The following is a 23473-nucleotide window of genomic DNA, read 5'->3' on the forward strand; positions in this document are numbered from 1 at the left end:
GTGAATTTGTGAGGTTTAGATTTAGTAGGGGGGGAGGAGGTGTAGCAGGTCGTGGGATAGAGTGAGTGAGTTGGTTAGTGAATTTGTGAGGTTTAGGTTTAGTAGGGGGAGGTGTCACAGGTCGTGGGAGAGAGTGAGTGAGTTGGTTAGTGAATTTGTGAGGTTTAGGTTTAGTAGGGGGAGGAGGAGGAGGTGTAACAGGTCGTGGGAGAGACTGCCGGAGTGCGTAACGAAGCCCTCGTCTCCGCCGCCGCTGCTGCTGCCGCCGTCGTCGTGATGAGGTGGTCAATCATCGTGGTGCGGTGGTCAGTCGTCGCCGTTGTTTTCTTGTGTGCCTTGGGGAATAGCGCCGAGGCAAAAAAGAAGGTAACCGTGCACACGTCAGCACAATCAACACACTGCACATGGATGTATGGACTTTGTTGAACATCTTTCGCACCGGACGTGGCCATCCGTGCTAATCGGAGGTGCGGGGGGAGGACAACAAACTAAACACACAAAAAGCAATTCTAAAGAAATGCGTTTTCAATCTAAATGATTTAAAAGTGCATAGCTCCAGTGGCATCCGAATATCAGAAGGAAGAGCGTTCTAGAGGCCCGCAGAAGGGCATCACCATCATCAGCAGCGACATAAGCAATACTACGATCAACAGCATCGTCAGAACTATAATCATTATCTCGACTATCCATAACAATAATCATCTCGAATATCCATTATCAATCAGAAGAAATCGCATCATGAGTGACAGAAACGTAATTTTTTTCGTGAGTTTCAGAAGCAACAGCAGCACTGGCATCATCGTCAGTGGCATGACCCATTATTGGCCGTAGCAGCACCCCGTCAATAACATCAGGAACATCGCAATGGTCATCGCAATATTTATCCAGGAAAGCTTCACCGAGACTTGTTTTTTTCCGGATGGCGCTGCTGCATCGGCGGATATTTTGGCCTGTTCCGTTCATAAAGTGGTGCGTAGCTTCATGTGAGAGGAAAAGGGGGGAAACGTGGAGAAAACCCCGCCACGTTGCGTACTCGGGACTGCCAACCACCTGGCCACATCCCAGCCCCATGCCGACATCACCTGGCAAACCCTGGTGGTAGTAACCCATCAAATTACTCACCAGGCACAATACTGTTTGGCTTTCACAATCAGACAATGTCGCGCTCATTAGAGATCGAGTCATGTAGCCGTAGCCAATCCGTTTAAAATGTGATCGTATTTAATACTATACTTGAGTTGATTAGAGTACTGTTATGAGATGTCAGCATTTAAATAATATCTTGGTGGAGTGGTGGGGAGTGGAGCGGTGGCGCTGCGGTTAGCGCATTGTACTATGAACATAGCGACCTGAGTTCGCTTCCTGGCCATGGCTGGCATCGATCGCGAGCAATATCTAAACCGGTTCTTTGTCCATTCACTTCAGCAACTCGCACTGAGCGGCGTGGTGAAGTATGGTCAAACGCCCACCATGACTGACAGGGCGTGATGGTTTGACAAAAGAGCCCAGATGAACAAAATCATTATAAAAAAAACAAATAAGTAGGCTGGGAGATAATAGAGTCTCATCATGGAGTTGGTTTGATGTGCTATCATCAATTCAGCCAAAACGAACGGGAACATGTTCGCGCATTTGTAATGCACCTCTGGTACCAGTGGCCAGCCGAGCTATATACTGTTTTGGCATTGGCCATCATGTGTAGTCCCCGTTGCTGATCATGCGGATTGGTGGTAATAATGATGATACTTTTTCTACTTGTGATTTTTAAACTTCACTCAAACTGCAAATTGTAAATAATCATTGCAGAAGCATCATGAACACAATAGGTGCTCGCCAACTGCGGCAGCGAGCCAGTACCCGGAGTCTAACTGGGATGGGTGTGTGTGTGAACAGGACAAGGAGAACAAGAATGAAGGAAGGAGACGGCAAAGACAAAGGGGTGAGACCCGTGCCATGGGGTCATGAAGTCATTGGGGCAGGGGTCATCTGTGAGACTCTGGGGTCACTGGATTCATTTGAGCACCTGCAGACACCTAGGGTCAGAGTTACTGTTGCTTCTGCATCTTCATCAGCCATACAACAGAAGAAGTAGTGTGCATGTGTCAGTGTGTGTATGTGTACATGTGTGTGTAATTGTGCAAGTGTGTGTGCGTGTAAGTGCGTGCATGTGTGTCAGGGTGTGTCTTTGTCTTCGTGTGCCAGTCTGTGTGGGGAACAGTAGTGCAGCAGTGAGTGCGCTGCACTCTTGAACCCGGTGGTCCGAGTTCGATTCACAGCCACCAACAACAGTGACTTATCTAAATTTGTCCTGGGCCTTCCCTAGGTCGACTCAGCCTCAAATGAGAACCTGATGCGGTGTGTAGACATCACCACTTGGGAGACAAAAGCGGGTGGGTGTGGTGCTGGCTTCCCACCCCCTCATGTGACCGTGCCAGGCTTCATGGGTGCTCGCTAACCTCTCTTTCCCCACAAGTCTGTGAAGGCTATACGGGGGATCTCTGTCTTGTTGTGTCAGTCTGTGAGCGAGTGTGCCGGCGTGTGCGTCTGCAGTGTTCGTGTCGGGTGGAACGGCTCGCCATGGCGCTCGTTGCCACTTTCCATTCTCGCACAAAGGAGTCGATTACCAGGAGTGCGTGCCAGACGGGCAGGGAAAAACCTGGTGTGAACTCGCACAGACGCACTCACAAACACTCCACACGCACCCCCGGACACACGCACACCCCGACACACTCACACCCCGACACGCTCACACACTCTGTGATACACTCACACCCTTCCACGCTCACAGCGGCTTTAATAGATGCTCGCTAACACTTTAATAGATGCTCGCTAACAACAACAACCGCCATTCGCCACTAAATGACTAACGCACACAGACGCACTCACAAACACTCCACACGCATACCTCGAAGCACGCACACCCCAACACGCTCACTCACACACTCCGTGACACACTCACACCCTCCCATGCTCACAGCGGCTTTAATAGATGCTCGCTAACAACGTTCGCCTTAAACATTATGTGTGATCTACATGCGGGATTTGTCATTTTCCGTGTGCGTGTATAGGTGTGCAACGACACATGAACTGGACAAAGATGGGAAATGGGGTTACTGCCCGACAGAAGAATGTAACGCACACGCGCACAATCACGCACACAATGAAACATCATCATGGTCACACACAAACACAGTTGTATGGAAGTACAACAAAATCCATGTGCTGCTATGTGGCGATGACGCTACTGGAACCCTCGTGCCAGACTAGGTTTTGTCAACTGACTGAGAGAACTGGCAGATGCACCACCGATGCTACCCACTGTGCCACCTTGCTGTGTTTTAGCCTCCCAGCGCCCTGCTCATTGTTGTGAGCGTCGCTCCTCTGCCCTCTCTCCACTGTTATTAAAGGGCGACTACCTTCAACTGCCCAGTAGCGTCCATCACAAGCCTCCTCCGTAGATGCTGATCTTGACACTGCTGGTACCGATCATTATAGATCTACTCAGCTGCAAATCCTCACCGAATAGATCAGTGCATCAGCCAATCTCTTATCTAGCCTGTCATAAACCTGTTTAGCCTCCTCTATTTGGCCAAACAGAAGCTGATTGGGCATTCGGTGGCTGGCCATGCAGGCCACATGAACCAATCGACACAATTTCACCTGTTGCTGGAATTCATTGATGGTACTGTTTTGAGGTGTCGTGGTGTGATTTTTGGTGTAATGCTAGCGCAGTGGTCCGCAACCGGGGGTACGCGGATCCCTGTGGGTATGTGGCAATGTCCCAGGGGGTACGTGAGGTTATTTATAAAATTGTGAAATTATATCATGCAGAGGAGTCATTGGTGAATAATCGAGTATGAATCTACCAATAAAATGTAAATCCGGATGGTAAATTAAAACGATGTAAAATACCTAAACTCATTGATCTTAAACAATGTGGTTTCCAAGATTATCCAGCCAGTGCGAACAAATGACGTCATGCATGCAGAGCGTCCGTTTATTTTGTTTTAATTCGCTTGCAGTTATGGACAATTGGTTCAAATATTGATGTTCATTATTCCTACATTCATTTCTCAGAACCACGTTGGGCCAGGCAAGGGGGTGCTCGGTGGAAACAAAATTCAACGAGGGGTAAAGTCGCCAAAAAAAGGGTTGAGAAACCGCTGTGCTGGAGGACTGTATTTGTTGTGGCAGCGGTGGTCACAGTGTAATGATTGTTGTTGATGTGGTCATAGAGGACCAACTCGTGGGCTTCGAGCAACGTGCCCAACAAACGCACGCCCACTGCCAAACTGCCGGTCTTCCGCAGAAGCAATGGCCAGCGCTTAACCGGATCTGCACAAACTACGAAAGAAAATGCGGATACCTAATGGATAAGTGGAAATCAAAGGCTCTGTCTACAGTGTGCAACTGTGACTAAAAATGCAAACCTGGACTGTAGAACTTCGCACTGCCCCAAATATAAGTTGAAGGCGGTGGAACTGCGGTTCACTGACTCTCAGACAAAGCAATTGATTGGCTACATCACTTACAACCTCGAATGGTTGTTATTCATAGGCCATACGAGAGAAGAATAAAGACCTGTGATCGTTCTGGTGGTGGAGTTGTTATGGATGAGTCACTGTGGTTGTGTAGAGGTCTGTCATTTTTTTGTCGTGTAGTTGTAGAGGATTGTTGTTATTGTGTTTTTGTTGCAAGCAGTGATCGAGTACAATTTGGATGAAGAGGAGCCTGTGTCCAATGAATCCGATGCCAACTCCGAGCAAAACTACGACTACTGGAACATCAATGACCGAATCGGTGAGGTCATAGGGCCAGGGGATCACGAGGAAAAGGGTCACAGGACGATGGGTCATGGGAAAACAAGATCACATAGGGTTACACTCCTATTAAAACGTAATAATTTCAACTTGTAATGCACACACAGATAAAGACTAAGAGGTGCGAGTAACCACAGATAAGCACCAACAGTGTTATCGGTCAATTAATTAGTGTTTACATGTGGAAAAAATCCAGAGCGCCTAAGAAATATCCATGTGTGCGATGGGGAAACACTATATCCCATACAGAGGATAACAGGTGGAGTCCACATTTTTGCTGTACTATATGCTCGTGGCAAGCCAGGGTATGGCACTTCGACGCAACATATGTATGATTGACCAACCCTCGCCTCCACAGCATTGCATTATGGGCGTACGCCACCATCGCCCAACTACCAATGTAAAGGAAATGTGTGCCCTCGAAATAATGTGAGTGGACATTCCATGTTCCGTGTATGTGTGTGTGCAGACCCATGCAACATGAACCCATGCCAAAACGGTGCCAAGTGCAATGCCGTGGGCTCTCGGTTCACGTGCAAATGTCACCCACCGTTCCATGGGACTTTTTGCGAGAAAGGTGACACGCACACCCACAGAGCGCACTGCACACCACGACACTACCACATAGCGCAGCACAACAACCCTAACACACCACCCCACACACCGCGACACATCCACAAAAACGCCGCAACAGCGTAACACGCACACACCGCCCCACACAGCACCCTAACATGCCCAGGCCACGCACCACAACACACCCACATAGCATAACACAAAACACACCACACAACTTACACTCACACGACCATAACACACACGCGTACACATCTGTAACACACAAAGCGCACTCCACACCAATCCACAAAAAAGCCAAGAGGAGACTTTTTGGCCGAGGCGTAAAGGGCAGAAAAACCCTTTCCCGTTCTGATTTCCGAACGGAATCAGAACATAAAAGGCCACGTGGGAGGGCGTGTAGCATAGTTTAGCGCCAGATATCAGTGCGGTTATGTCCCTACAGTTATCTGCGGCGAGTACAGAACAACGTCTTTAAAAACAGCAGCGCCACGCCTCTCTAAATCAAATTAATGCGATTCGTTCTCGGAACGGGAAAGGGTAAAAGAGACCGGATCCTCTAGGGCCTAGGCTGAGGCCAGTCAAGACTGGTGCTTCTAACACGTGTACAATCGCTGAAAGGCATATCATATTTTATTAATTACGCCACAGCCAAACAAGCGGCTTTGACGGCTGTATTGTTTGAAATGCATACCGGTCAAACCATACGGTTTACCTGCATTCTTGTACAGGGAAATTGAGTTTTCAGGTCCATACGGCAGTACAACCGTTTTAATACGGGTAAAAAAAAAAGTGTCTGTGTTTCTCCCTTGTGATGGGACTTTGTAGGATGAACGTTGAGATTTACAACGGCACAGGATGACCGATAAGGCCTCAACTGGTCTGTAATAAGGTAGAGGACAACTGACAAGGGGTTGACAGTTGTATGAAAATGCAATACGGATAGAAAAAAGCGCGCGCCAATCGACACACGCTGCAAATGCTGCCGGAGCTCGGGCTCCCACCGTTCACTCACCGACTGGCTGGCCGCGGCACGTGCGCCTGATTGGGGAAACACAGGGGGGGGGGGGGGACAAAGGGTGGTGGTCTTCAGGGCAATTGGCGGAGAGGATTTTGAGTGAAAGGACCGCCAAAACTCAAAAGAGGGAAAAGTGGTGTCGTTCCGAGGGCGGTTCGGGTCACCGGGATAGAATTGGTGGTTAACGTGGGAACGGTTAGGAAGGGTCGAGGAGGACCCTGAAGGGGATACGAGGGATGGGTGCCTCAGTGCAAGCTCCCTACGACTGCATGTGTCTTCTGCGTTGGCGAATAAATCAGGCCACGGTGAACGTACGCATCGTACTTGACTCCTCTGCGCATGTAAGCCGAGTTCAATCACAACACGGTGATACAAGAGACAAGGCCGCGGGTCCCACGTGTTTGTCGGTGCATGTCCTACGCCTGGAACACGCTCTGGCAGTAAAGGAGCCTCCCATGCCCCTGCCCTCCCTGCGTTTCTCCCGCGTGCCTCTCAGTTTGGGACCCTTGCCGTAACGTACGGTGCCGGAATGGTGGAGTGTGTCTCGTGTCTCCCTCGTCCCTGAACACCTTCACCTGCGACTGCATCCACCCCTTCTCCGGGCGTCGCTGTGAGACAGGTGAGGGTGACACGTGGCATCGACGAGGCGTGCGCGCACGTGTGCGTCAGAGATGTGGTTGGGGCGGGGGGGTGTAGCGGTTAGCGCGCTGCGCTACGAAACCCGATGACCCGAGTTCAATTCCTGCTCACGACCAAAACACCGGTGACGGTTATCTGAACTGGTCAAATGAGTACCTGGCGTGGTCGGATGTGGGTGATGGCCACCCACCCAATCGTGTACCGTGCCGGCCTTTGTAGGTGCTCTCTAACAGTACTTATCCGAAGTCTGATAAAGCTAAATGGAAGGGGGGGTCTTTGTCTTTCTAGGGATGGCACCCATTTTTAGGTGAATCTTACAAAATGTGAAAACTGGCATAGCTACGAAAATTTCAGACAGATTTCTTGGATTAATCCAAAACTGCGATGCCACGGGAAGTGAAACTTGCTTCTGTGACGACTTTCCCCCATCGTGGGGCGGCAGGGTCGCGCAGTGGTAACACTCGTGCCTCGCAGCAAAGAGGGCCTCGAGTTCGACGCACAACTCGGATGCCTTTCTGTGTGGACTGTGTTCTCACCCTGTTCTGCATGGGTTTCCTCCGGTTTCTCGCATAGCTATCAATACAACTGGTATTTTGGCAAACATCCCAATGCCGACTTAATTACCTGAGAAATTGCTCAATTGGGATTACACGTAGCAACATCGCCCCCGACTGCAAACACATAGCAGGACCCTCCTGAAAAGGGCATTGAGACTCGATGAGGAATTTCCTGGCTAAACGATAAACGAGCGGAAACAGGACCCTGCGGGGTGGGCTAGTAGGAACGAATAACCAAAGAATATAAACATAATGTATTATTACACTTGTTTAGCCAGGAAAGCCCCATTGTAGGTTTTTGTAGGGTCCTGCCAAGTGTTTGCAGTAGGGGCCGATGTTGCTACACCTAATCGGACGATACGAAGGGAGACTTTGAGGCCTATTTCTAGGCTTTAGGCCTAGCTGTAGGCTTTAGGTCGCTGTGAGTTAATATTGAATTTAAATGTTTTAATTATTAATGTAAAAGCTTGAAATTTAAATATTTCTATTTAAAAAAATCAGGGAATGTAACATTGTGAAACATTAACTCCCTTTCACACACGCGGGGGTACGATACGAAGGGAGAGTTTGTGGCCTAGTTCTATGCTTTAGGCCTAGCTGTAGGCTTTAGGTCGCTGTGAGTTAATTTTTAATTTAAATGTTTTAATTATTAATGTATAATTTAAATGTTATAATTATTAATGTAAAAGCTTTAAATTTAAATGTTTCTATTTTAAAAAATCAGGGAATGTAACATTGTGAAACATTAACTCCCTTTCACACACGCGGGGGTACGATACGAAGGGAGAGTTTCAGGCCTAGACCTAGCTGTAGGCTTTCGGGCGCTGTGAGTTTTTTTTTATTTAATTTCAAAGTTTTAATTAAAAGCTATCTCAGGGAATTATAAGGGAATGTTACACGTGTTTAGCCAGGAAAGCCTCATTAATTTAAATGTTTTAATTAAAAGCTATCTGAGGGAATTATAAGGGAATGTTACACTTGTTTAGCCAGGATAGCGTCACTGAGTCTAAAGGTTTTTGTAGGGTCATGCCAAGTGTTTGCAGTAGGGGGCGATGTTGCTACACGGACGGACAGACGGACAACGGACAAACGGACGGACGATAACAGGACCCTGCGGGGTGGGCTGGTAGGAATAATACTTAGTACCGGTACAGGGATATCGACCGGGTATAGAGGAGTTAAAGAAAAAATTACTGTATTCTAGTGTAACGTTAATTAAAAGTGTTTGTTTTGACAAGAAACGCTGTGAGATTTAAAGACTCGTAGTCTTTCATTTCCAAACGATCACATCTGAGATTAATTGACCTTAGATGGGGAAACTCGAATGCATTTACTAGTATAAAGGTGAAATAAAATAGAGGGAATAAACGGCACCTTGGTGCATTTTATGTCGTCTACATAGAGTTGAATAAACGGGCGTTTGGCATATTCATATAACAGTACTACATTGAGCAGTGTTTGTTTGGCACTTCGAGTTTTTATTCGCGTGCACGACATGGATACCGAAAACAACCATGACTTTGAAGACCCCAATGGTTGTCTGGACGCCCACGTTGAAAAGATGCTTGCTGAAACAGAGACCGCATTTGCTGCTGGAACCCTTTACAAACTCGCAGTGAAAAGCGTCGTTTCCATGGACCCAGAACCAACCGCAGTTGGTGCTGCTATAACGGTAGCATCGCCACCAAACATGCAGCCAGCAGCTAAATAATCAAAGATTGCAGCACAAGTAGAAATACTTGCGTGTGAATACGATGTAGTGAACACGACAGAGATGTAGTGAACACGGCAGAGATGTGGTGAACACGGCAGAGATGTGGTGAACACGGCAGAGATGTGGTGAACACGGCAGAGATGTAGTGAACACGACAGAGATGTAGAGATGATAGTGAACACGACAGAGATATAGTGAACACGACAGAGATGTAGAGATGATAGTGAACACGGCAGAGATGTAGTGAACACAGCAGATGTAGTGAACACGGCAGAGATGTAGTGAACACGGCAGAGATGTGGTGAACACGACAGAGATGTGGTGAACACGGCAGAGATGTAGTGAACACGACAGAGATGTAGAGATGATAGTGAACACGACAGAGATATAGTGAACACGACAGAGATGTAGAGATGATAGTGAACACGACAGAGATGTAGTGAACACGACAGAGATGTAGAGATGATAGTGAACACGACAGAGATGTAGAGATGATAGTGAACACGGCAGAGATGTAGTGAACACAGCAGATGTAGTGAACACGACAGAGATGTAGTGAACACGGTAGAACTATAAGCGAGTGAATAGCAGCAGCGACGAGCCTCTCGCTGCCTCTGCTCTGCTGCTGCCGGGCTGCAGATTCAGCTGAGTCAGGCACCACTGCCAATATGCACAACAACAACAATAAACGTGCTGCGTTTCATCTCTGTGTTAATAAGCCTCCCGCACTAGGCCTCGCGAAGCCTGCCGCACTAGGCCTCGCGCCGTGCTTTTCGTGCACAAATAAGGCGATTAAATGTATCTCGTCTCTGTGTTAATAAATGTTTCTTGTCTCTGTGTTAAAAAAAGTGCTGCGTTTCAGTAAAGTAATTTTTTTTTAAATAAACGTGCTGCGTTTCATCTCTTGTGTTAATAAGCATGCCGCACTAGGCTTCGCGAAGCCTGCCGCACTAGGCCTCGCGCCGTGCTTTTCGTGCACAAATAAGGCGATTAAATGTATCTCGTCTCTGTGTTAATAAATGTTTCTTGTCTCTGTGTTATAAAAACGTGCTGCGTTTCAGTAAAGTAAAATTTTTTTAAATAAACGTGCTGCGTTTCATCTCTGTGTTAATAAGCCTGCCGCACTAGGCCTCGCAAAGCCTGCCGCACTAGGCCTTGCGCCGTGCTTTTCGTGCACAAATAAGGCGATTAAATGTATCTCGTCTCTGTGTTAATAAATGTTTCTTGTCTGTGTTAAAAAAACGTGCTGCGTTTCAGTAAAGTAATTTTTTAAATAAACGTGCTGCGTTTCAGTAAAGTAATTTTGAAGCGAAGTTTAAAGTTTTGCCGTGATGCGCCGGAAGCGACGGCCATCTTGTTTAATTCACAGATCGCAGGGGGAGCGGGCGGCCATCTTGTCGGACAGGGTTATGCCAAGTGTTTGCAGTAGGGGGCGATGTTGATACACGGACGGACAAACGCGGACGGACGGACAAACGCGGACGGACGGACACATTCATCTATTGGTGTCTGGTCCACTTCGTTCCTACCAGTATAACTTTTAAGGTAAATGGTCGCCCTGTTTTCCTCACCCAGGAGTCGTCAAATCTAGATTTGAAGCAGCCAATGCTTTTTATGTATATTGAACTTTCGCACCGTACGTAGCCAATCGTGCTCATCGGAGGTGCGAGGGAAGGACAACAAACTAAACACAAAGCAGGAAAGAAATTCGTTTTCAATCTAGATTCAGTGCATAGCCCCAGTGCCTTCCTAATATCGGAAGGGTGTTCCAGACGGCCGCAGAAGCGCATCTGAAAGCACGCAGCGATGCAGTGACCGTCTTTGTTCGATCGCTAGCCAAAAGCCGCTGCTGTGAGGATGACCGGAGTTTGCGTAATGGTTTATGCTCCTTGACGAGATCAGCAAGGTATTGTGGTTCATTTGTGGCAAGCACTTTGTGATGTAATGAATGTGACTTTATAATGTATTCGTTCAGCAACCGAAATACTGAATGTATATTATATACTAATTAATATGCCACGTTCGACAGTGGGGCCAGTGTGCGCCGTGAACCCGTGCGAGAACGGGGGGCAGTGCTCGGCAGAGGTGGACAGCGACCAGAAGTTCACCTGCAGCTGCCCCCCAGGGTTCACCGGACCCTGGTGCCAGATCAGTACGCTCACCCCAAACGCCGACTCGCCACGACCACTCACCACAACTCACCTGTCCAGTCACCCCAACATAAAAAATTCGTTCGCACCCAAAACACAACACTCGCTTAGCCCAACACTCACTCACGCCACTCACTCCCCAGCACTCGCCCACGTATACGCTCAGAACCACAACACAACCCTCGCCTGCAACAATTCACCTCGAAACTCTTCTGTCCCGCCACAGACGAGCGCGCGAGTGTGTGTGTGTGGAAGGAGCGGTAACTCCCCACGTGTTGTGGGGGCAGATGACAGGGACTGCGTGGAGGGAGCCGGCGCGTCTTACCGGGGCCCCGCGTCGCTCACCTTGTCCGGCCGCCGCTGCCTGCGCTGGGACACGGCGGAGCTGCTCAAGGAGCCGTATAGTGCCCACCGCCCAGAGGCCGAGCAGTGGGGGGTCGGCGAGCACAACTACTGCAGGTGTCGCAAAACCGCGGCGACGAACCCGCGCGCGCACTTCCCAACTTAACACGCGATGCGGACAAGTCCCACGCGGAGAGACCGAGCGGACTTTTGGGGCCGAGCGGGTGGTCAATACCACGCTCGGCCGCCTTTGTCTCCCAAGTGACGATGTTTACACATCGCACCAGGTACTAATTTGAGACTGAGTTGACCTAGGGGAGGCCCTGGACTGGTTCAGACAATAGTGAGCAGGAATCGAACTCGGGTCACTGGGTTCCGAGCACAGCGCACTAACCACTACCACCTACACAACCACTGCCGGTGCATGAACGCGACCACTATCACACCACCTTCTACGATTACAACCGCTCTACAACCGCACCATCACATGCACATCCGCTGTCGGTGAGGCAAATACACTACTCGTAACGAATTGGCATGTTCTGTTTGAATGACAAACCTTACTAATTGGCTGTCGGGTGGCGGCGGGTTTAACAATATTTTAATATTTACGCGATCTAATCCAAAAAAAACCTAGACTTGATTATACGAATCGTTGGTAGTGACAAAACTATGTCCCTGTGGCACACCACAGCCACCACCATCACAAAAATGGGTGTAGAGTCAAGTAAATAAATGTATGGGGAAAGAAAAAGGAATGGGAAAAGAAAGTGATGCCGGGACGGAAGTCGCCAAGGTGGACAAAGACGAGCAGCCGGGAGGAGCACCGGTGGACAGGAATTGGAAGGAGAGGAAGAATGACCAGTTCAAGATGTCAGGGAGGGGAGGTAAAGTAAGGAGAGGGACAGAGAGGAGCAGAAAATAAAATGCAGTTGCACAATGCAGTGTGGGCTTCCACAGGGGTTGGGGAGAGGGCAGGGATTTCAGAGATGGGGTGGCCACACAAATCACATGATTTTTTGGGGCTTGAGCTGATATATAGATGTTGGTAGTGATGATGATAATAACGCCTGCTGACAATTGCGACATTTAAAGTGACGTTGGCAGTGATGAGTCAGGATGACAGTGACGTCGGGAGTGATGTTGGCATTGTTTTAAAATGGTGGTGATTGTGCAGGAACCCAGATGGAGACACGAAGCCTTGGTGCTACACCTTCAATGACCGTGGAGTCAAGGCCTGGGAATACTGTCAGCTGCCTGTGTGTGCTGATAAAGGTGTGAACACGACCCCAACCATAGCATTCTCAATGTCCTAAACGGCCACATCTCAAATGCTTCGATCGTTCGGATCGTTTCTTCTTTTCCAGTCTCACATGACGACGGTCCCACCCACCACATGGGGGATTGTCGGTGCAGTTTTTAAAAATGTTTTTACTCCAACTCAATGCGGGCCTGGGACACAGCACTGATCACAAAAAAAATGGGGGGGGGGGGGGGGCTACGGCAGAGCTTGATGAAGAGGGGTGGATTGGGCTCGTGCGAGCCGTGAGCCACTCACGTTTGTAGCGGCTCTCCCTGTATATTGCCGCTCTCTCCTTCCAGTCCAGGAAAAGCCACAGCAACAGAGACCCAGGCCTAAACCACAGCCTCAACCACCACAACCACAACCACAACCACCTCAACCACAGCCTCAGCCTGGAACAGAGTTCAGCACATGTGGACTGCCTGAAGTTCAGGTGTGGACATTGATCGTGCACCCAGAAACACGAGGGTACGTTTAAAAAAAAAAATTGTGTTTTTATCCTCAAATCCATCCCGATGGTGCTATCGGCGTTTGTCACAAGATGTAATGTCCATTCGGATCTCTATGGCGGAGCAGTGCAACTGTTTGTTTTCGATAATCGCAAGCAGAAGCACATATCACAGAGTTACCTCCGAAATAACTGTGCTTAACCCCATCCACACGTAACAAAACTCGACACATTTGTAAATAACACTGCCCTAAAATATATATATACAATTGGCGACGTTTTGGGCAATGCCCCTTCTTCATAGCACATAGGCCAGAGAGAGGTTATTAAAGAGCGGCACTTTCTCACCTTCTCGACCACAGTAATGTTCACCGCATGAGTGTCAAAACCAAGCATCTAAGCCATGGCAGCTCAGCATCCTTACTCCTGGGGCGTCCAACCACCTCAACAAGTACACATGTACCAAGTGTACCCAGAGGCACGAGTCCAGTACACGATCACGTATCAGACTCGTTGGGGACCGAGGTATGGGCAGATGTGTGATGATGTCGGTTAATCTGCCGAGTCTGGTGTCCTCATTATTCCAAAGACCAGATTTTGTTCTATGGGAGACAAGAGATTTTTGCAGACAGGCTCCGCGATTGTGGAATTCCCTTATTCGGTCCATTATGGAATCTGAGTCTATTACACCTTTTAAATAACTTCTTAAAACTCAACTGTTTTCACAGGCTTTCTCCACAACTCCAGCTTTAACGTAAAGCGCTGAAGCCTTGCGCGAATTCCTCTCTAGAAAACTGCTTATTTTCAATATACAATCCCAGTTACACCAATGATTGTGCACCAAAACTGCTGGACGTGATGGTTAATGGGTCAGGGCAGCTACGCGACAGGTCGGACGAGCGGCGTTCCACTGCACACGTTTCACCACGCTGCCCCCCCCCCCCATCAACTCAAACCCCCAACAGTCGTTCATGGGCCGGATCGTGGGGGGGCAAAACGCGCGGCTCGGCTCGCACCCCTGGCAGGCGTCGCTGCAGATACGGCAGCGATTCTTCCTGAGCAACGCCGTCTCCACCGTGCACATGTGCGGGGGCACGCTCGTCGCACCGTGCTGGGTGGCCACCGCCGCCCACTGCATCGGCACCACGTGCGTAACTCGCGAAGCACAGATCCACGAGCACACACGCACGGGATCCACAAATGTATCGTGTTGACGATGGTGGTGGTGGTGTTGTTGTTGTGCTCGTATTTATGCTGTGGTGGTGGTGGAGCAGCAAGACAGAGAATTTCCGGGTGAAGCTGGGTGTGGGGCGCTTGGATCGCGAAGCGGCTGGCTCCGAGCAGGGCTTCGATGTGGAGCAAATCATTGTGCACGAAGGGTGGGGGAAGGGACAGTACGAGCATGACAACGACTTGGGTAATGTCTATGACCATCACATCATCTTTTCGTCATTATTATCACATCACCATGACCATCATCCCATCACCACATTACCATTATTATATCACCATAACCACCACCATAAAATCACCATCATACACCCATCCCGAAACCTGCTGTCACCATCATCACCACAAGAATACTGCAACACGATTGCCACGTTTAGCAACATAGTGAATTATATCAAGATAGCTATGGATGCATTCAACCTCCATCAACTTCTGTATTAACAGCACCTCTGATAAGCACGGTTTGCTACGTACAGTGCGAAAGAAGTTCAACATACATACATAAATACCACCTCCATGACCATCACATTCATCAACATCGCTACCTCCATCAGCCACTCCATAAGTATTTCCACCATCACCAAGTCCATCAGCATCATGCATCTTCTCACGTCCCACTGCATTGTAATTTGTAATACATCTTTCTTTGCCCCCCCCCCCTCTCCCCATATCCCCTCTCGAATCTTCCTGTGCACCCCCCCCCCCGTCTCCTCATATCCACCTGAGTTTCTCCACACCCCTGTACCGTCTCCCCCCCACTCCCCGTGTCGCCAGCGCTGATGAAGCTACGAAAGGTCGGGAGTCACTGCGCGCAGGAGTCGCGCTACGTGCGCACCGCGTGCCTCCCTCAACAGGGGGAGGCGCTGCCCGCCGACTACAACTGCGACATCTCGGGCTGGGGGGCCACGAGCTTCAAGGGAGGTGCGTGCGCACGACGGGAACAAACGCAAACGTGGCCAGCTCTGGGCCCAGCGGGCCTTCGACGCTTCGCGTGGCCCCAACGTGCACCTGGCTAGCCTTGGCGCATTTTTTGTTGGTTTTCGTATGTAGCGGGCTCGCAGGAGCTGCTGGAGGCGCAGGTGAAGGTGATCGCCACCCCGCGCTGTAACACGCGCCAGGCCTACAACGGCGGCATCACCGCCAACATGCTGTGCGCCGGCAACTTCGAGCGGGGCGGGGTTGACACGTGCCAGGTGAGCCGACGGGTGGCGTGCGGTGCGTGATGCGTGCGACGTGCGAACCCGTGGGGTGCATTGCGTTGGTGTGAGATGCGTAACACGCGATGAGTTCGATGGATGAACCCGCAGTGGTGTGTGGCGGGAGGTAAGCAATGCAACGCATTGATGTGCATGCGATGTAGCAACCCGTAGTGCATGTGGAACATATGAAACATGCTGTGCATGCAATGTGCGGTATATGTATGTTGAGCTTTTTCGCACCGTACGTAGCCAAACGTTCTAATTGGGGGGTGGGGGGGGGGAAGGACAACAACCTAAACACTAAATGCAGTGGTGTGAGACGTACGAGTGATTAACCTATGGTGCGATGTGTGGACTCGTGGCGTGCGTGCAGGGCGATTCGGGGGGCCCACTGGTATGTGCGCGCCCTGGGGGTGCCGAGGGGGCGCCCCCCATTCACGTGCTGCACGGCGTGGTGAGCTTCGGCGAGGGGTGTGCCCAACAGTACAAGCCCGGGGTGTACACACGTGTGTCGCGCTACGTGACTTGGATTCAAAGCAAAATCCGCTAGGCGCACGCACGCACCGTTATACACAAAGCACACACACACATGCTCACGCATACAACACAGCGGTCACAACGGCCACTATTCACCACTATATAATGGTGATGTTGCAACAGCGCTTGTGCCAGGCTACGTGCACTTTGAAGTATGTAGCCTGGCAGCTGTACACACCAACGCTCACACACATCCATCCATGCACATTCCACTCTGGCATATACAGGCGCACGCACATACACACAAACGTCAGTGCACAAACCGGTACAAACCAGTCCAGAACACATGCTGACACACACACCAACAATGCTCACACAGCAATCTAGAAAATGACGCGAAAACATCAATTAATCTGTTACAAGACTCGTCTCTATTGGTGCAGCGGTGACGTCTTGCTGACAGGTCACATGCTGTATCCAACTTGCAAATTATACGGATTTTAATTCGAGTGATGTTCCATAGGGGCTAGAAAGCTACAATTTGGCACACATAATCAAGTCTATGCTTATAGATATATAAATATGAAGCCAAAATACGTGGAAGTTCACTGCACGAACTCATCGGCCAGGGTCAGCCTAAAATTCTACGTTGTTTTAATGAATCTCAACTAAATATTTACAAATATATTACTGCGAGGAGTATATACGTTAAAGCGTAGTGCAGAACAATGGATTTTGCTGCACTTCCGGCTGCTGACATAACCCTGCAGCACCCGACAGCACCTGTCTCTGATGCTTGGCGATCGCTCATCCAACCACTATCCAGGTTCAATCCTACTAAGCGTCCGAGATCTGACAAGACAGAGCGCATTGCACGTGCGTTTGATCATAGGTCACACACAGCTATATCTGAACGCAAACACACCTTAATGCGTCAACAGACATACACCTGAGAATACACACACGCGCACCAAACGCTTATATATGTGGTTCGTTACAAAAATCCTTAACTAATAATTACATGATCAATGTCTGATTTTACATTTACCATTTGTGACACACAGTATAAACGTCCAATTATCGCAGACTGATTTTTTACTTTTAATTAAAAAACATTAACTTTTCTCCCGCCGACCCTCCCCTTTTGTTTTACCAAATGTGTGCTTTGTCATTGTGTATAGACTGAAGCCACTGAACAAACCCACCCCATAACACGACCCTGTTGAGTCCACACACACACATGCGCGCGCATAACAGCTGCACACGATAAGGCAGCCAGTTTTCTACGCCACCAACTGCATGGCTAGTCCCCTCATTAGAGCTCATTGAGTAAGGTAGCTCAGCTATTCTCCATGGCAATTATTTAGAGCTTTGATCATTAATAGGGACCTTCAGTGGTGGTTATAGTTCTCATACTCAATATGGCAGCCGTTTAGATTATTTTTAGAGATCAGCGATTAATGTAACTCATATTTTGCACCTGTTCAGCGTTGTCACCATTATTGGATATGAATGACAGTATAATGTTTATACTCATGGCAACTATTCAAAAGTGTAACGTTATTAAGAGATCATCAGTGATTAATACAACTCTGATACTCTGCGATGTAGTACTATGAATATTTGAAGACAACTGCTCAGTAAGTTTCACAATTATTCTGAATCATTTCTAAAAGTAGAGCCCTTACGCTAAACACATCGCAAATGTTTTGCTATATTTCTCTCACTATGGCTCATCAGTGCAGTGCAGCTCTGCTATCCTATATCCATGAGGCTTATTTTGGCTGTTAGGCAGACACCCTTTGTTCCCGAGTGGCCTATACACAGAGAATGGCACAGACTCTTTTAAGACTTGAAATAAATCCAACTGACAACCTTCAGGTGAATAACAATGCCCATCAGCAGCAAACAAAATAAATAACAAGTGCAGGCTAAGCCAATCATGTCGCAAGTTACATCTTAGCCCTGTGGCATTATTGGGGGGGGGGGGGCAGGGAATCCCACAATGCCATTCCTTGCAAACGAAGTAACGTGAGCACATGTGCAAGTCTACCCTGGCATAGCAAAGCTCAGCGGGGTGGGGTAACAATGGTGCGATGGGGTAAGACACGCCAGCGCGGTGACATCATTGCACCGGTACGATTACCGATGGGGACATCGTGATTTTACCCAGAGCCCCCCCCCCACAGCAGTCAACAGCGACACGGTCCATGGAGAGAGAGAGAGACATCTCGCAAGTCCCGTCTAGTTGCGGCGTGAGCTCCGACGGCGAGGAGAAGCCGTATACGGTAGTTGTGTGCCGACGATGGAAGATGGTTAATGCTCTGACTCAACACCATAGTGGGTCACTGTAAACGTGGGTTTTTTTTTTTTACAAGCTTAATGTGACCATAATTTGTAAGAAAACCCAATTCCTTTGATTATCCATTAGGTTAGTAAAACACTTCTCCACGTTTCCCTGCTCAAATAAGCAAATAGGAACGGTGATCATCTGATTCGACACACTGGTGGAAATTCCACATTCCCATGATGGTGGACAAGTCTTCCACCGTTGACTTCCAAAAAAAGTAGTGCTCATTGTATAGTCCACCAGAAGAGAGGATTGTAAAGTTTGGTTTAGCAGCAATTACCCCGACTCCCATGATCGTTTGCAACAATTTGGCTCACGCTTCGCGCAGCCTCAATACAAAAATAAAAATGCAGCATTAAAATCCTGGCCATAGGGACCGGATAATTATAAAATAAAAATATAAGACTATAAATTACTTTCGCCTTCATCGGTGTAAAAATAAACGTCTTCACAAGTCGGTTTTTTTCTTTACACAAATTAGGCTTCCTGGCGAGACGAGATCAGGTGTGTGCCCAAGGCGTCGAGACGGAGGGAGCACGGGTTCCGTCTCCATGCGGACACCTTCGGGGATCGTCGTTGCGTCACTCACACACACTCGGGATTCCCGTGTGAACTTTTGCCCCTTGCACCACTTTAAAAGTGGCAAACCGTTAAGAGATAATTCTGCTTGAGGGGTCCTTACCCTTTGCCTATGACCCAATCATCCGGTCCCACAAGGTCACAGAAGCTAAGCAGGCTTCAGTGAAGATGGCGCTTGGATGAGTCACTGTGATGTGCACACGGTGTTGTCACGGGGCTTGTCAGGCTACGAGGGGGAATGCAGCAACATCCATTGTTGCACTGCACTGACAAACTCGTGTATCTATGCTCCTCATCTTTACCAATTTGTACTGACCAGTGTTGTTAAGTATGGTCAAATAATCTCCACAACCTGCCCGGTATGGAGAGGCCCTTATCCAGCACATAAGGGTTATGAATGTACAAAGTGTTCAATGCAACCAGCTCCTGCGATATAGCCATGATCCCTGACCCACATCCTCCCTTCAATTAGAACACACCCTAGATCGTTTACCCAGACCCTCTCTTTCTCAAAAGATGCCTTTTGTTCAGATCCCTTTTTGCAGGTTTCCTGACGCTCATACTCTGGTTACTCAAACTTCCAAGAACTCAGTACTTCCCAAGTTTAAAGCCAAACACTCCTGGGACCCCACAGTCCCGATCCCTCACCCAAGTCACCCCACAGGGACTCAGTCCTGATCCCCGTACCAGTCCCAGCTTGGTACAGACCTTGAGGCATTAACTTCCAGCTCACACTATAGGTATTTACCACCGCCTGACCTGGCCACAGGCTCTGAAACACTGTCTACAGGTGCTGCCTGTATTGAGGCTGTGTCCCGATTAATATATTGCTCAGATGTGTGTACTGCACAGTGTAAATGGACAAGTACGAAGTGCTGTGGGAGAGGCAGACATACACGTAAGAGAAATGTTCAGATAGCTAAGAGACATGTGCGTATACATGCACACATATGCAGACATGTGCTCCCTCACATCATAAACAAATATATCCCGTACAGTCTTATTATAGACTGTACGGGCAAGTGCTGTTATAGCAAGCACCTAGCAAGGCCAACATGAGAGTTGTGTGGCCAAGACCACACCTGGCCAGACAGTAAGACGCACACACGGGGGTGGGGACAGGCAGACAGACGCATGTCCTGGTAGACGGACAGACAGAGTAACACAAAGCCAGTCACACACACACACACAAAGGAGATGGTCACAAACGCATCCTTAACAGCGCCGCCGGTCACGGCGCTTTCTTCGTAAACTTGGGATTTCTGTCGAGCGTCATGCGGCCCGGGCTGACCGGGTCCCGCGTGCTCCGTGCTTCTACGTCGTCATCCTCGTCATCCTCCTCGTTGTTCAGAAGTGCGTGGCGAGATGTGCTGTGCTGCGACAGGTCCAGGTTCGTCGCACCACCACCGCCGCCACTGGCATCGCTGTTCACATTTAGCAGGAAGATCCCGATGACGACCGTGCCGAAACCGCTCAGCATGGCCAGCACGTCCACGGCCCCAACGCCGCGCCACTCTGCATACGACATGCGTGTCACACATGCGCGTCACAAATGTGCGAGACGCACGCGGTACAGGCAGTGTCGCACGTGTGGTACCATGCAAGGTACAGGAGTTGCACGCTCACATTGCACGAGACTCGTGCGGGAGATGTGATGCGGGCGTCATTCACGCGGTACGTGTGGGGCACGCGTGAATTAGGTGCCGCACACGTGGCAGGCAGTCATTCATACGGCACACACGTGGCACACTCACGGTGCACCGCAATATATACACACGGTACACGTGCCGCACGGCATACACGATATATGCGTGGTACACACACCACCCCGTGGCACACACACCACACACACGGCACATGTGCCCGGGTGTCGCACCCTGGAAGAGGATGGCGGAGCAGATGACGACACAGGAGGTGAAGGCGACATAGTAGACGGGGGTCACGACATGCGTGCTGAATGTGTCCAGCGCCTGCACACCAACATAAACAACATGAACAGCATTATCTATCAACTTAATATCATCTACAATAGTGCTTCCAAACTCTGGTTGGTGGACCAGTGGGGATCACTGCAAGACTGTGGGAAGTCATTCGCCAAACTGTTGCAAGTGAGATTTCTTTCGCAAAATACCTTTTTACTACATGTAGTTGTGGGCCCAGAAAGATCGGGAACCATTGATTCACACCAACATTACAATTATCTGCATTAGCATTACCATAATCAACATCATCATCATCTCTACGTCAACACCATCATAACATGCATGCAGTACCTGCACAAACATCTGCATCTTCATCACCATCATTACCAACATTAAATTAATTTAAATTAAAAGATCACTCCAACATATGTGCTAATTAAATATGTCCAGCACCTAGCACCTACACCGTCACCAATACCATCGCCGCCACCATAAACATCATCTCTTTACCAAAAGCAAAACCATTGTCGATCTGGGTGCAGTGATGGTTGGGATTGTGGTGATGGTGGTAATGGCAGCGATGATCGTGGTGGTGCTGTCACCTTGTTGAGGTAGTTGATCTGGGTGGTGATGCAGGCGATCAGAGAGATGAGGAGGCACCACGTGAGGGGCTGTGTGAACACGGACTTCCCCATGAAGAGCTCTATAGACAGCAGCACATGCCCATACACAATCATACATACACACATTACACACAGACACACATATATATAATAACGGGGTGGAGCAGTGGGACAATGGTTAGTGCCTTGCGGTATTAACCCAAAGACTCAAGGTTTTATTCACGGGTGATATATGCACCAGTCCCGGATGCCCCCCCCCACCCACCCCACCCACCCCACCCCACCCACCCCACCCCACCCCACCCACCCCCCGTCTCACCAAACCGACAAGGTGTGGGTAGGCCTTAACCTAGCAGCGGATTGACAAAAGGGCCGTTTATTATACCGCTGTACATAACCCAATGTTACTTCACTACTACGCAGTGTCTGTGTGTTCTACCAACGTGTCATACCACTATGTGATTACACAACTCTGCAGCTGTATGTTTTTTCTAATGTGGGCGCCACGGTGGCAAGATGTGAACTACCTCGCCAAGTAATATAGGAAGTTGTGGGTTCGATTCCGACCAGAACATCTGTTTGCATGTTCTCCCCATGGTCGCATTGATATTTTTCCGGATCTTCCGGTTTTTCCCTCCACATTCAGAAACATGCGTTTAGAGTAATTGCCTGCTATAAATTTCCACATAAGCCAGTTCGTTAAACTATCATTTGTGGCCAGGTCGCTTTTGAAAAAGAGCTAGTGGGCCCTTAGCTGGTTTAGTAAAAATAGTTTAATAGTTCAAACAAATATATAGTTTTATGCCCCTATTATATATACGACTGTGTTATTGCACTACGCTGTGTCTGTGTATTACAACGCTACGTTGGTGCGCTACACTTGTGGTGCCGCCCTCACCCTTGAGCACAAGCGAGAGCCCCTTGACGGAGGCGACGGACAGCGAGCCCACGGTGGAACAGATGAGGACGTAGACCAGGACGCTGCTGTTGCCGAAGCGGGGCACGGCGATGACGGCGAGGGCCACGGCGACGCACACCACCAGCACCGCGTACGTGATGAACGCTAATCACCGCAGCATCAACCACAGCATCATCATTAATATCAACAGCATCGAAATCGGTGTTCCTCGTTACATGTACCGCAGGCTTAAAGTGTCCCTCGGAGACCCAAGGAGTGGCTGCCTCGCACATACACCATGCCTTTCGTATTTATTTAACATTTATACAGTATCCCTTTTTATATTCCTCTTTTCACGAGCTCAACTGTCAACTTCAAGTGGTTATTGTCGGCAATTTTTTTGTACTTAATGCAACCGATCAAATGAAACTAAACTACAACCCTACTCTTCTTATTGGTAAGCAGAAGTGCTTACAAATAAGAAGTACGTCACAACCCAGATGACGCTGTCGAGCGTTTATGCAGTACAGCAAGTCCTTAAGGCGTGATGTTCACACAACACATTCTTTCATTCGGAACACTTTTAGCACAATACAGAATGCGCTTGTTATAACGCGGGACGCACACTGTC

The 23473-nt window shown here is 49.0% G+C and overlaps 2 protein-coding genes across 3 annotated transcripts in view; one reads left to right on the plus strand and one right to left on the minus strand.

Annotated features, from left to right (window-relative positions):
• On the plus strand, positions 1 to 16543 carry LOC144932531 (factor VII-activating protease-like). The gene is made up of 16 exons (XM_078856708.1): positions 1 to 366; positions 1894 to 1939; positions 2551 to 2659; positions 3069 to 3130; positions 4702 to 4800; positions 5290 to 5397; positions 6908 to 7030; positions 11351 to 11473; positions 11759 to 11930; positions 12991 to 13088; positions 13416 to 13549; positions 14530 to 14711; positions 14839 to 14981; positions 15569 to 15715; positions 15845 to 15987; positions 16367 to 16543. The coding sequence occupies exons 1-16, from the start codon at positions 277 to 279 to the stop codon at positions 16541 to 16543; spliced, it is 1956 nt and encodes a 651-aa protein (XP_078712834.1). The 5' UTR covers positions 1 to 276.
• Positions 16202 to 23473, minus strand: part of LOC144932529 (magnesium transporter NIPA2-like) — a 23476-nt gene continuing 16204 nt past the window's right edge. For both annotated transcript variants that reach the window (XM_078856707.1, XM_078856706.1), the window contains exons 6-9: positions 22843 to 23007; positions 21924 to 22024; positions 21276 to 21369; positions 16202 to 20914 (exon numbers count right to left, since the gene is read on the minus strand). In XM_078856707.1, coding sequence (XP_078712833.1) covers positions 20631 to 20914; positions 21276 to 21369; positions 21924 to 22024; positions 22843 to 23007 — 644 coding nt within the window. In that variant the 3' untranslated portion in view covers positions 16202 to 20630. The remainder of the gene's footprint in view (positions 20915 to 21275; positions 21370 to 21923; positions 22025 to 22842; positions 23008 to 23473) is intronic.

This window comes from Lampetra fluviatilis, chromosome 5, assembly GCF_964198595.1.
Source record: "Lampetra fluviatilis chromosome 5, kcLamFluv1.1, whole genome shotgun sequence".
Taxonomy (NCBI): domain Eukaryota; kingdom Metazoa; phylum Chordata; class Hyperoartia; order Petromyzontiformes; family Petromyzontidae; genus Lampetra; species Lampetra fluviatilis.